The 12,227-nt window shown below is 57.2% G+C and overlaps 2 protein-coding genes across 2 annotated transcripts; one reads left to right on the forward strand and one right to left on the reverse strand.

Annotated features, from left to right (window-relative positions):
• Positions 1-214: 214 nt before the first annotated feature.
• On the forward strand, positions 215-4,445 carry C1QL4 (complement C1q like 4). Its single transcript, XM_025930644.2, has 2 exons — positions 215-1,454; positions 3,589-4,445. The coding sequence occupies exons 1-2, from the start codon at positions 918-920 to the stop codon at positions 3,766-3,768; spliced, it is 717 nt and encodes a 238-aa protein (XP_025786429.1). The 5' UTR covers positions 215-917; the 3' UTR covers positions 3,769-4,445.
• Positions 4,446-5,526: 1,081 nt separating this feature from the next.
• On the reverse strand, positions 5,527-11,970 carry TROAP (trophinin associated protein). The gene is made up of 15 exons (XM_025930535.2): positions 11,838-11,970; positions 11,431-11,585; positions 11,143-11,326; positions 10,471-10,628; positions 10,244-10,381; positions 9,973-10,055; positions 9,421-9,473; positions 8,821-8,933; positions 7,827-7,943; positions 7,636-7,719; positions 7,467-7,526; positions 7,077-7,211; positions 6,291-6,924; positions 5,835-6,028; positions 5,527-5,656 (listed from the first exon to the last, which is right to left on the reverse strand). The coding sequence occupies exons 2-15, from the start codon at positions 11,572-11,574 to the stop codon at positions 5,609-5,611; spliced, it is 2,145 nt and encodes a 714-aa protein (XP_025786320.1). The 5' UTR covers positions 11,575-11,585; positions 11,838-11,970; the 3' UTR covers positions 5,527-5,608.
• Between the last annotated feature and the right edge of the window lie 257 nt (positions 11,971-12,227).

Genomic DNA, 12,227 nt, shown 5'->3' on the forward strand with positions numbered 1-12,227 from the left:
GTGCGGTGAAAGTAAGGATAGGGTGGGGGCAGCGAACCCCTGCAGAATCCGCTCAGAACCAGGCAGGCACCGAGAAGCTGGGGGGACGCGGGTGGGGGCCTTTGCCTGCCCCGCCCCCGCGCTTCCCACTCTGGGCGCCAGGGGTCGCTCCGCCCCCGGCCGCTTATAGAGGCTCCAGCCGCGCAGCGGCTCACACCACCCGCACTGCCGCCCCGGGAGGGAGGGGAGGAAGGTTAGGGACGCAGAGAGGGAGAGCTCTAGCTGGGGAGAAACGCGGGGCCAGGCTCTAGCAGGGTCTGGGGCCGTGGCTGGGGTAGAGAGGCGCGTCAGTGCTCTCCAAGAACCAGAGCGCAAACCTCCACGGAGGTCGCGTCCGGTGGGCGCCACCCGCAGCGCAGAGCCCGGGACGTCCAGAGAGCGGAGAGTAGTCCCCTGCTCCGGCCGGGAGCGATCCGTCTGGGTAGCCGGGGACCTAGGCGCCGCCATCCTTGAGAAGGCAGCTGTCCGGAAAGCAGGCATCCTAGATCTGTAAGAAACCAGCCGTCCGAGAAGCCGCTGATTTCAGGCGCCCGGGGACGTTAGGCTGCACAGGAGGGTAATAGAGGACCGCGGGTTTTGAACCGTCGGGAGGCCCCTGGCCCAACTTACGGGGCGGGTGGGGGGGGGGAACCTCCGCCTTGACGGAAGGTTTGGGGAACGGCACCGCTGAGGCGGGAGCCCGCAGGGGCGGGGGGGCCGGGCGCAGCCGTCGGGGGGGTCCCGACCCAAGCGCGAGCCCGGCCACCGCCTCCGGGGCCCGCGGAGAGCCCCGGGCCTCCGCCGCCATTGCGCCAAAGAGTGAGGAGGATCTGCTGGCCCTGGCCGCGTCGCGGCTGAGCCGCCGCAAGCGGGTGGCGGGCGCGGCCGTCGGGGTGGCCATGGTGCTGCTGCTGCTGGTGGCCATTCCGCTGCTGGTGCACAGCTCCCGTGGGCCGGCGCACTATGAGATGCTGGGTCGCTGCCGCATGGTGTGCGACCCACACGGGCCTCGAGGCCCTGGACCCGACGGCGCGCCCTCCTCCGTGCCCCCCTTCCCTCCCGGCGCCAAGGGAGAGGTGGGCAGGCGCGGGAAGGCAGGTCTGCGAGGGCCACCGGGACCCCCAGGTCCCAGAGGGCCTCCAGGAGAGCCGGGCAGGCCAGGTCCACCAGGTCCTCCCGGCCCAGGCCCTGGCGGGGTGGCGCCCCCTGCCGGCTACGTGCCTCGCATTGCCTTCTACGCGGGTCTGCGGCGGCCACACGAAGGTTATGAGGTGCTGCGCTTCGACGACGTGGTGACCAACGTGGGAAACGCTTACGAGGCGGCCAGCGGCAAGTTCACCTGCCCCATGCCAGGTGTCTACTTCTTCGCTTACCATGTGCTCATGCGCGGCGGTGACGGCACCAGCATGTGGGCCGACCTGATGAAGAATGGACAGGTGAGATGCCCCCACCCCAGGCCCAGAGGCGACAGGGTAGCTTTCTAGATCTCCCTGCACTCATTACATTGGAGGGCTGCATTCGAACCCCTCTCCCAACAACGTCATTGAGTCTAGAAACGCAGGGCTGCCAAGAACTTATGAATCCTTTCATCTAGCCAAAGAGGAATTAGCTGCCAAAGAAAGGAAATGACCTGCCCAGGGTCTCAACAAGCATTAGGAATGGTGTCAGAATCAGAACTCGGGACACAAAGCTTAATGTCTCTACAGCTGCTATTTCACACTCCAACTATATAGGCAACCAACTTGTTTGGTGTCTTTCCCTGCCAGTTATCCTGTCTTTGGTCACCCTCTCTCCTGAGACAGGTCTTCTGGCTTTTGGGTTTCTCAGCCTCACCATGGTCGAGTTACCTGGAGTCTGGCTCCTTCAAATTAGAATGGAATCCGGATCTCTGGCCATGGGCTGTCAGCAGCTGTTCTCATGTGGGGGCATTTAGCTTGGATTTTTGAGTAGAACATAAAAAAGAACGCATTCGCCCAGGGCCTGGGACCAATTCTACAGCTGGCCTTACCCTAATACTAATACTGAGTCAGTAGGCAGAGGTGGAAATGATGTGGCAGCTCAGGGGCCAGCCAGGAGGCATGACAGAAGGGATTTGGAGGGGGAAAGAGGCAAAGGGCAGATCAAGCTGAAGCTTTGGCCCCAGGCCTGGCTCTGTAGGCCCCACATCTTCCCTGGCAACCTCTGGCCTCCAGGTTCTGCTACTCCCTGCCCCTGTGGTCAGAGTTGGAGTCACTGCCACCTTGGCTTGGGAGAATAGCTCCAAGGACTCAGCTGGAGGGCCGGGACACACATAGAGGGAACAAGAAGCCGCAGGGGCGGGGGTTGGGGAGGTGCCTGGGCCCCACAAATCGCAGGAGGTAAGACTGGGGCTGAGCAGTGACCTCCGAATGCCCCGCACCATGGGGTGGTGTTGACCGTGGTGCATCAGGCCTGCTGGTCTTGGTGTCCGAACCCAGGTCCTGCTACGGCTGCCGGCTGCCGCACCCTCCAGCTCCAGGACTAGTAGGCACTGCATTGGGGTCTCCTCCCAGCAGGGTCACCCCAGGAACCAAGAAAAGAGAGTGTGTATGTGTGTCTGTATGGGAGTGAGGGCTGTATGTGTGTAAGGGAGTGAGAGCGTGTGTGTGTGATGTGAGGTTCTGTGGGTGCAGGGTGCCAAGGTGTGAAAATAGAGCAGCGTCTATGTGCATGTGGCACTGAGTAGGTGTGTGTGGTCTATGCAGGGTGTCGGTGAGCAGTTGGAGGGGGCAAGTGTCTATCTAGAGTGTGCCGGTTTCTGAGGGAGCGGGGGCCCGCGGCTCCCACTCTGTATTCTGCGGCGCGGGCGCTGCGGCCCTGGGGACGGTAAATAGTGATTAGAATAATGATGAATAATTAATGAGTTAATAACCAGCCCCCGCGGGAGGGGAAGAGGGGGGGCTGGGGAAGGGGCTGGGCGCCGGAGGCGACCAGCAGCGAGGCCAGAGGCAAGGAGGGGTTACCTGTTGGGGCAGAAGGCGACCCCCATGTCATGGCGCAGGTGGGGGCTAGAAGGGGAAAGGGCACCCAGAGGCGAGAATGCATCATTGCACCTTCCCATGGCCCGCACCCTTGCTTGCATACATACAGACACACCTGTGCCCTATCACTGAGGGGAGGGAATCCAAGTTTAGGAGGTCAGAGCAGGTTCAGAATGTTAGAAGTTATCCTACAGCCTAATTTTATTGTTTAAATAATAGCAAACCCTATATAGTGCTATCTAGGTGCTAAGTACTATTCTAACACATTTCACACGTAGTAACTCACTTAATCCTAATAACCTTATGAGGTAGGCTCTATTATTACCTCCCATCTTATAATTCACGTTGACGACCAGAGCAGGCGTGAAACTTGGCCGAGTCGCACAGCTGGTAAATGGCAGTGCCTGGGAAGCTCAGCGATCTCCTGCCTTCTCCTTGTCCTCCCCAGCCCCTGCAGCCTGCTACCCTCGAGCCGCCTTCACAGGCCCAGCTGCGCCTACTCCGCCCGACGCTTCTCTCCACCCTCAGCTCCGCACGGGCGTGAGTGGGTTGTTCTGTTCTCCCCCGCTAGGTCCGGGCCAGCGCCATTGCTCAGGACGCGGACCAGAACTACGACTACGCCAGCAACAGCGTCATCCTGCACCTGGATGTGGGCGATGAAGTCTTCATCAAGCTGGACGGCGGGAAGGTGCATGGCGGTAACACCAACAAGTACAGCACCTTCTCTGGCTTCATCATCTACCCGGATTGAGCAGGGCCCCATCCCCCGCGCCCCCGCTCGCCCTTCGCCTCCGCTCCCCTCCTCACCCACCTTCAGCCGGTCCCACCCAAGGCGCCATCCTAACCTTCGAGAGCCTGGCGGTGGGGCAGACCCTCCCGCTCCCGGAGGCGGCCGTGCTGGGTGGACTCTTGGCGCTCCGGGGACGCTCCGAGGTCTAAGTGGCCGGGGAGAGGAGGAAGCCGGGCTAAGGAGGAGCAGAGCGGCTCGGGAAGGGACCGCCGGCTTCGGAGTGCGCGCCTGTCAAAGCTGAACCGAGAGGGGCGGAGGTCGGGCCCTCTCTTCTGCTGGGAGCTGGGGAACAGCTTCACCACCCGGAGCTGCAAGCAGAAAGGAAGCCCCGGCATTTGGTGGTGGTGGTGTGTGTGCCGGGATGGAGAGCAGAAACAGGAGCCCATCTAGGTGGGAGGACAGGAAACGTTTGGAGGGGTCAGGCTCGTCCTCTGTCACAACTTTCTCTCCTTCCCTCATCCCCATTTTCAGGCTCCAGGCACCGGCCTTGGCAGCCTTCCTGTGAACTGGAGGAAGGAGTGGATTCTTTCCTAGCATTTAAAACTCATTCTGTACAGTCCCCATTTCACCCCCATTCCACCTAGGCCCTGGGGCTACAGCTGCTGTTGCCTCTTCCAATAAAGCAAAGTTGGAGAATGTGCGTGCCTCTTAACTTGGTGCACAGTGTGGGGAAAAATGGCTGACCCTTTCCCTCACTCCTTTCAAGGACTCTCGCCCTACCACTCTCTGCCAGAGGTAAAGGTTTACTTATTCCTGGCAAGGTCTGTCTCTGGTGGAAAAGAGGAGGGCTTCTTCTGCTCGGATATGGGAAAGGAGGAGTATCAGCTTCAGGAGAGCTTGGAGACCTTGTACTGTAGGGAGACACCAGCCAGAATGACACTAACAAGGGAGGATTCCAGAGATATGGATCTGGTCCTTCTGCTTTCTGCCTGATGCAGGTGGACTTATAAGGAGAGGAGTGCTAGGGGTTGGGGAGTTGCTGATGGCTCCTAGGAGTGGCATTGATCTCAAGAAGCAAAAAGAACAGGTCCCCAAAGGCCCACATTTGCCCCCCGCTCTGGTCCCTACCACCACACACACACACACACACACACACACACACACACACACACTCATAGAGCTTGCTGAGGGGTGGGGATGGGCAGGAGCGGTCTGCCTTTAGGATAGCTCTTAGGTGAGGGAGCCTGGGGGAGCCCAGGGCCTGCCTCTAAGCTGGAGGACACTGCCACCGTGTGGGCAATTGGAGAGCAACAGTCGTAGCTGGCCTAGGTCAGCCAGGAGGGAAACAGACATTTGGACACTTTAGAAACTTTATTGAGGCGCCTGGGTGGCTCAGTTGGTTGAGCGTCTGACCCGTGGTTTTGGCTCAGGTCATGATCTCTCAGGTTTGTGGAAGGCCCCCGAGTCAGGCTCTGAGCTGAAATCCCTGGATCTGCTTGGGAGTTTCTCTCTCTCTCTCTGCCCCTTCCCTGCTCTCTCTCAAAATAAGTAAATGAACATTTAAAATAAAAAAAGGGGCACCTGGGTGGCTCAGTCGGTTGAGCGTCCGACTTCGGCTCAGGTCATGATCTCACGGCTCGTGAGTTCGAGCCCCGCGTCGGGCTCTGTGCTGACAGCTCAGAGCCTGGAGTCTGCTTCAGATTCTGTGTCCCTCTCTCGCTGTGCCCTTCCCTCACTCATGCTGTCTCTCTTTCTCTCAAGAATAAAACATTAAAAAAATAAAATAAAAAAAGAAACTTTATTGAAGGATAATAAATAAGGGCTAAAAGGAAGGCTCATGGCAGGACAGGATGTGGACGCATCATGATAGAGAGTCCTGTGGGGCAGCAGAACCAACTGGAATAAAACACTGGAGAGAGAGACCTTGTCACAGCCCAGCCATCCTTGAACTGTAGCCAACCCTTCCCCACTGACCACTGTAAAGAAGCAGAGGCTTCCCCGCCCCCCTGCCTTCCCTCTCCCCACACCACCCTACTTTCTACAGGCTTGCTGTGCAGGCACAGCTTGGCTGTGAATGGGAGGCTCACCAGGGCGTCCTGCCATTCAAGTAATGTGGCCACAGGGTTGGTGCAGACCCGGGTGGGGCCTGAGGGTGGGGCTCGGCTGGTGTAGAAGGCACATTCATCATCCAGTCGGGCCTCGTGGAAGCAGTGGATGGCAGTCAAACATGCTTTGAGGCGCTGCCTCAGAGCCAGGGTTCGAGGGGCCAGGTTGCTGGGGCCTGAGGGCCGAGGGCCACAGAGACTTGAGGGCAGGCTCTAAACTCCCGTCATATCCAGCGCTTCCCCACTCCCCCACCAAGGGCCAAGAGCAGCACACAGCTCGAGGTGCAACTCTTCCCTTCTTCCCGAAAGAGCGCCAGGCTGGGGCAGGGTAGGTGGGGAAATACAAGCAATGGGACCAGCTGGTGCAAGGTGGGGGCCCGCTCCCAGTAAGAGATGAGGACCTCCTTTGTTCACAAGCCCTTCCAGCCAACTCCTTACCTGCCTGGCCTGTTGGGGGCCTCAGTGACCGGAGTGAGTGAATAGGGGGGCTGGCACAGAGTGGGCGTTGGGAGGAGAAGATCAGGTTGGTGGTGGCTGGTGCCCACGGACTGCAGCAGGGCCGTGGGCTGGACTCTGGACTTCTAGGTTCCAGGAAGCAGGCCTCTGATGCCCCAGGCTCTATCCTAGGGGAGGGCTCTAGGAGTCCAGTCTGCCCGTGGGAGTCTGCCTGAAGGGGTCCAGGCTCTACTGGAGGGCGGGGCTCTGATACCTCAGGCTGTTCCTGGACAGGGGATTCTGGTATCCCAGGCTCCCTGCTATGGCTGGACTCTGGGGGCCCTGGCTCTGCTGCAGGGCAGGGCTGAGCTATCTCCAGCTTTGTTCCTGGGCAGGGCTGTGGTTCCCCACACTCCTCTGGGAGGCAGGGCTTTGGTAGCCCAGGGTTCTGTAACAGTCCGGGAGGGTGTAAGTCCCCTGAATTCTTCTCTGGGGCATTGAGAGTTCTAGACATCTCAGCTAGCAGGGGCTGAAGTTCAACCATATCCAGAGAGGAGCCTCCATTCAGGGGGACACACTTGCCCCCTGTGAGCCCTTCTACCTCCTGTCGCAACAGCTGCTGCAGGATACTGATGCGCTGTGAGTGGGAGAAGAGTACCCAGGGTGATGTCAGTGTGTGGGTTCAAGTCTCCACCCACACTGTCCTGTTCCCATACTTCCCTCTCCTGCATCCCCTTCCCTGCTGCGTCACGGCCAATCAGGCATCAAAGCTATTGCCCACAGACCCACCTGCATCTTCAGCTCCTGGAGCTTGGGGGTTGTGCCAGGGTGGGGTCCATGAGGAGCTGCCACAGCGGGTTTCCCAGGACCCTCATGCAAACTCATGCAGCTCTCCTGGTCAAATAACCGGATTGCAATCTGCTCCTGCCACAGAGGAGGAGAGGGGCTGTGTGAGGAAGCCAGGCTGGGGCAGGAAGACCAGGTTCCACAAAGGGGTCCACAAAGAAGGAATCAGGTTCGTTGAGAGGCCCTAAACAGAGATTAGGAGGGGCAGCAGAGGAGCAGGGAGAGTTGGAGAGTTGGTAGCTTTTCCAGAGAGCCCACGTGCCTGAAACTGCTGGGCTCAGGCCAATAGGACACAGAGCGGGATCTCAGCATGGAAAGCCTTCAGATACTTACCCAGGGCAGGGCAGGGTCTTCAGGGCAAGACTGAGGGGAGAGGCCACTCAAACACTGGGCCTGAGACAGAAGTGAGACATCATAGCTCTCTCTGTACCCATCCATTCCCTTCCTCCCCTGCCCTGGCCTATGCCAGCTACCCGCCCCCACTCTCTCCGCTCTCCCTTACCTGCTGAACTCTGGGGGCCGACAGGATGGGTGTGAACTGGGTTTTGGGGCGAACGGCAAGACGCCGCAAAACTGAATACGAGGTCTGGGGAGAGAGGAGGATGGCTAAGCAGGAACAAAACCTAGACTGAGCAGGGATCCCAGCCAGGTTGTTCTGCCCTCGCCCAGCCCCCAGGAGTTGTGGATACAAACTGGAGCTGAGGTGCGAGGCGAGGGTACACGCTGAGCCTGTCCAAAGGGTGATGGATGGGCGATGGAAGGTGGCACCACACGGCCAGGGGAGGGTATCAGGTGGGAGGCACGGCCGTCCTGTGGGGAGGAATGAGGTGGAAGAGGGATCACTCCCCCTTTGCATTCCTATGTCTTCTCATTACAGCAGCCAGTACTATTCTATTAAGACCTAATCAAATCCTGGCTCTCCCTTGTTCATCACCCCTCTCCATGGCTTTCCACTCAATCCAAGCAAAAGCCAAGGCCTCACACTGGTTTATAAATCCTTACCCGATGGGAAATTGCCATCACCCTAACCTCACTTCCTGTCATCCTCCTTACTCTGCTTCTGCCTGGCTGGAGTCCTCTTAAACACACGAGGCTCTTCAGGGCCTTTGCATCTGTGGTTCTTCTGGCCTGGAACATCCTTCTCCCAGATATGTGCATGGTTCACTCCCCCAGCTCCTTTCGGTCTTCACTAAAATTTCATCTTCTCAATGTGACTGCCCAGACCAATCTATTTGAAATTGCCATACCCTCCTCCCCTACATCCACAACCCCTTCAGTGCCCGCTTTTTTTTTTTTTTTTTAACCTTATCACCACTGCCTGACATGTTACATATTTTACATATGGGTCTATTTTTTGTCTCCCCCTTCTAGAATATAAACTTATTGACTACTGTGTATCCAGAACCTAGAGTACTGTGGTGTGAATGAATGTCAGGTCTGTCTCATTCTCAGCTCTGATCTGATGGTGTTACAAATCTATACTGGACTGTGACCTCTCGGCCCCAGGCTCCTGACACCTGGTAAACAGAGGCTAGTCCCCCTCTGGAGAGGCCTTGGGCCCACGGGGCAAACACAGACTCAGCTAGCATCCCGAGGCCCACCCACAATCCTCAGGGCTGGCTGCTGCCAAAGAATTCCCCCAAACACCTCCCCCGCCTCTCCCCATCCCAGAAGGGACCCATCTCACCCTGGTGTGGGTTATCTCTCTTAATGGTACCCGCTGGGCCAGACCTAGGGGGCCCCCTCCTCCTTCATCAGAGTGAGTAACAACTTCATGTTCTCCTTCAGGGAGAGAGGGAGCTATGAGGAGACAGGAAATTTGCTGTAGTGTCTAGAATAGACACCGATGTCTGGCATAGGGTTTTGCAACCTCCAAAGAGGGTGTGCGGGTTTGGACAGCCCCCACTGTACCATCAGAGGTGGGGACACATCCAGCACCCCCTTGGAGCCCAGCACTATCTCAGCAATCACTTATTAATCTGAACACCCTGAGTGGGCTAGGGGTGTGATGATGGCTCTTAGGGCTGAGGACAGAACAGTGAGTGGAAGGTAAATCTCCTAGGACGTGGCAGAGAGAGGGCTGAAGTGGGGACCACCTCCTTTTACCCAAGAGCAACTGGGCAACCTCTAGCATATCAAGGTTCCTTCCTTTCTGGTTCCTTCTGATGTGGCCTTCCCCTCTCTCCACCACCCCCCCACCCTGACCTGCTGAACTTTCTCCCATCTTGCTCCCGATTGCACACAGCCCGTCTGCCCCTGTTTTCTCCCCATGGCCACACAAACTCACCAGGCTGAACTGAAGTCTCCAGGAGTAATTCTGAGGTCTGGCTCCCTGAAGTCCTGATGACAATAAGGATAGCAGCTAGCAGTCACTGAGTACCAAGTATGAGCTGGGCACTTTGCTAAGTGCTTTACAAACATCATCTCATTTAATTCTTCGCACAACCACCTCTAATGATACAAACATTATCCATATTTGACCGATTAAAAAAAACTGAAGCTTGGTGGTTAGGGCAAGCTTACACAATTAGTAAATGCTGAATCAACCCCAAATTCCATTTATTGCCATCATCTATGCTGTAGCCACTAAGCAAAGGGGATATAGCATTTCTCATTTCTGTTCCTTCTTCCCCCACCACCCAAAAAAGACTCGTGTCATACTAAAGCCTGGCTATGGAGGCTGAACCCTATTCCAAGGGTTCACCCTAAGCAGCCACAAGTTTCCCTCTTCCCTTCTGGGTTGGTGGGAAGTCCTAAAGCTACTGGAAGACGCTAGCTCTGAGGGACCCCTGTATCAGACATTGGATCATTCTTTTCTAAATGATCCTTTCTTCCTCACCGGCTGCTGCCACCTGTCCCTCTTCTTAGCTCCTGGAAACTGGGGTGCGCAGAGGGGTGAAAGGAACGTCCTGAAGGTGGAATCTGACCCATGGGAGAAAGAGAAAAAAACAGAGTCAGAGGTGGACCTCAAAACTTCAAGCCTCCACCAGCCCCACCAGCCTCCACACCCTCTCTGGTTCATCATGAGGTATCTTCTCTCCTAAAGCTCAGCTTTGTCCCAGGAAAGAGCTCCCAGAAGCACTGAGTATCAGCCCCTCAAGGGCACTCACCAGAGCCTCTAGCCTCTGGGGACACAAGGTCCGGCCGCGGGGTCCTGGTCCCTCCAGCCTCGAGAAGCAGGAAGCCCTGGCAGGGTCCAGTCGGTGGGTGGGAGTTCTAGGGGCTAAATATGCAGAGGCCCGGGCACCCTGACACCACAAAAGAGGCTGTCAGCACAGGCTCAGGAGTCTGTCCTCAGTCCACACCAGCCTGATTTTCTCATATCCTGTCTTATTACCTGGCCTCTACGGATGGTGCCTCCCTGGCTCCCTCGAACCAGTACTCTCTGAGCCAGACTGGGCTGGCGCCCCAGGCGACAGCTCTTCACCCCCTCACCTGACAGGATGGTGGCCAGGGCTGCAGGGTCAGCCACAAACTCTACGGTCCCTGGAGCCTCTGCAAGAGAAGGAAAAGTGAAAAGGAACCAGAAGGAGGAAGGCTAAGGGGCCATGGACCTGAGTATAGTTACCTAGAGGTACAAGAGGGAGCTGAAGAGACTCATATTATTGAACTCAGTTCAGCAAAATTCATAGAACTTTACTTTATGTAAGATACTATTCTAGGCACTGGAGCTCAGAGACGAATGAGAAAGCCCAGCCTCCATCCTCCAGAAGTTACCATCAAACTACAGAGAGGTAACAGACTCAAGCCAAAGTATGGACATGTTGTAAAAGAAGTACTACAAAGTACGAGAACACAGAGCAATTGGTTGTGACTGAGGAAGCTGGAAAAGGCTTTAGAAGAGATGACCTTTTGCTGAAAGAAGGAGAGGGCTTCTAAGAGTAGAGAGTTTTCCAGGAGCAGGTTCCAAGACTCTTACAGTAAGCAGATCAGGGTAGTGGAAAGTTCACAAAGGCCGTTCCCCCACCTCCACACAAGGAGACGGTGTTTTCAATCCTACAACAGGTACCTGTCTGGGGAGGGGGCCTAGGCCCCACATTTTGTCCCCCAGGGCTAGGCCTCAGTTCCTCCAAGGGGTTCCGGAGCTGAGTGCTCTCCAGTGATCTTTCTGATTTCTCCGTTTGATGTGTGACTTTTGGCGTGGGGCCGGCTGAGTCGACGGGGCGTTGAATACTGAGCTTCTGCACCAGTCTCTAAGGGAGAGGGGGACAAAAAGCTGGGGTTCAGCTTCGGGGTGCATTGCTGGTATGTGCTGCCTCCTCGTAGCTACTGTCTTCACCCACCAGGCCCTTCTTACCTTTGGATCTTGGTTCTCCTGGTCCAGGACGCGGGGTTTGACTGTAGGGAGAGGCTGGCGTCTCTGAGAGCGTACGGGAATCTTGCTAGGGGTAGGAGATACACCCCTGAGGAGAGGTTCCTTTGTGGCTTGGAGGGTGGTCATGACGGCTACAACTGAGATGGGGAGGAAAGGATATGGGATCAAAGGTCAGTCAGCCAGTTCGGCGCATCAGTTCTGACATTCCTGAAGCTCCCACCTCCTCCCAAACCCATGAGCCCTGAAGACCGATGCTTCCAAGGCCACTGTTCTGGGTGCCACCTCCAGACATCCCGAGCCTACTCTTTCACCCCAGGACCTGGAGCTGCCTCTCCTCCCTATGAGCCCCGCAGTCCCCATTCCGTCCAAGATCTCCATGCCGCACCTACCTCGGAACCACTCTGGCTCACTCACACTGCCTCCGCCTTTTCCTGACTCTGGCTTCTACGGCGCTCCTTCCCCAGTTTGTAAAATACGCCGAGCGCCTGATTGGCTCTTCTGCGCTCCCGCGGAGGCGCGTGACACCTGGCTGAGCAGTCCAATCCACAGGCTTCGGAGGCGGGGCCAGAAGAAGGACTAGCTGTCGAGCCGCTTTCTGGCCTGGAAAAAAGCTGACCCGACTCAGTCAGCCAATCCGAGAGCGGAGCGCAGGATGGGAGGCGGGATAAGAGAAAGGAGGAGGGCGTTCTGAGGCCGGAGAAGGCGTGGCACTCCAAGTGGGAGCCGCAACGGGCACTGCGAACTCTCGCGATATCTCGGGACTGCTGTGACAAGTACGG

Source organism: Puma concolor, chromosome B4 (assembly GCF_028749965.1).
Source record: "Puma concolor isolate L17-30 chromosome B4, mPumCon1.1.hap2, whole genome shotgun sequence".
In the NCBI taxonomy this organism is placed as follows: domain Eukaryota; kingdom Metazoa; phylum Chordata; class Mammalia; order Carnivora; family Felidae; genus Puma; species Puma concolor.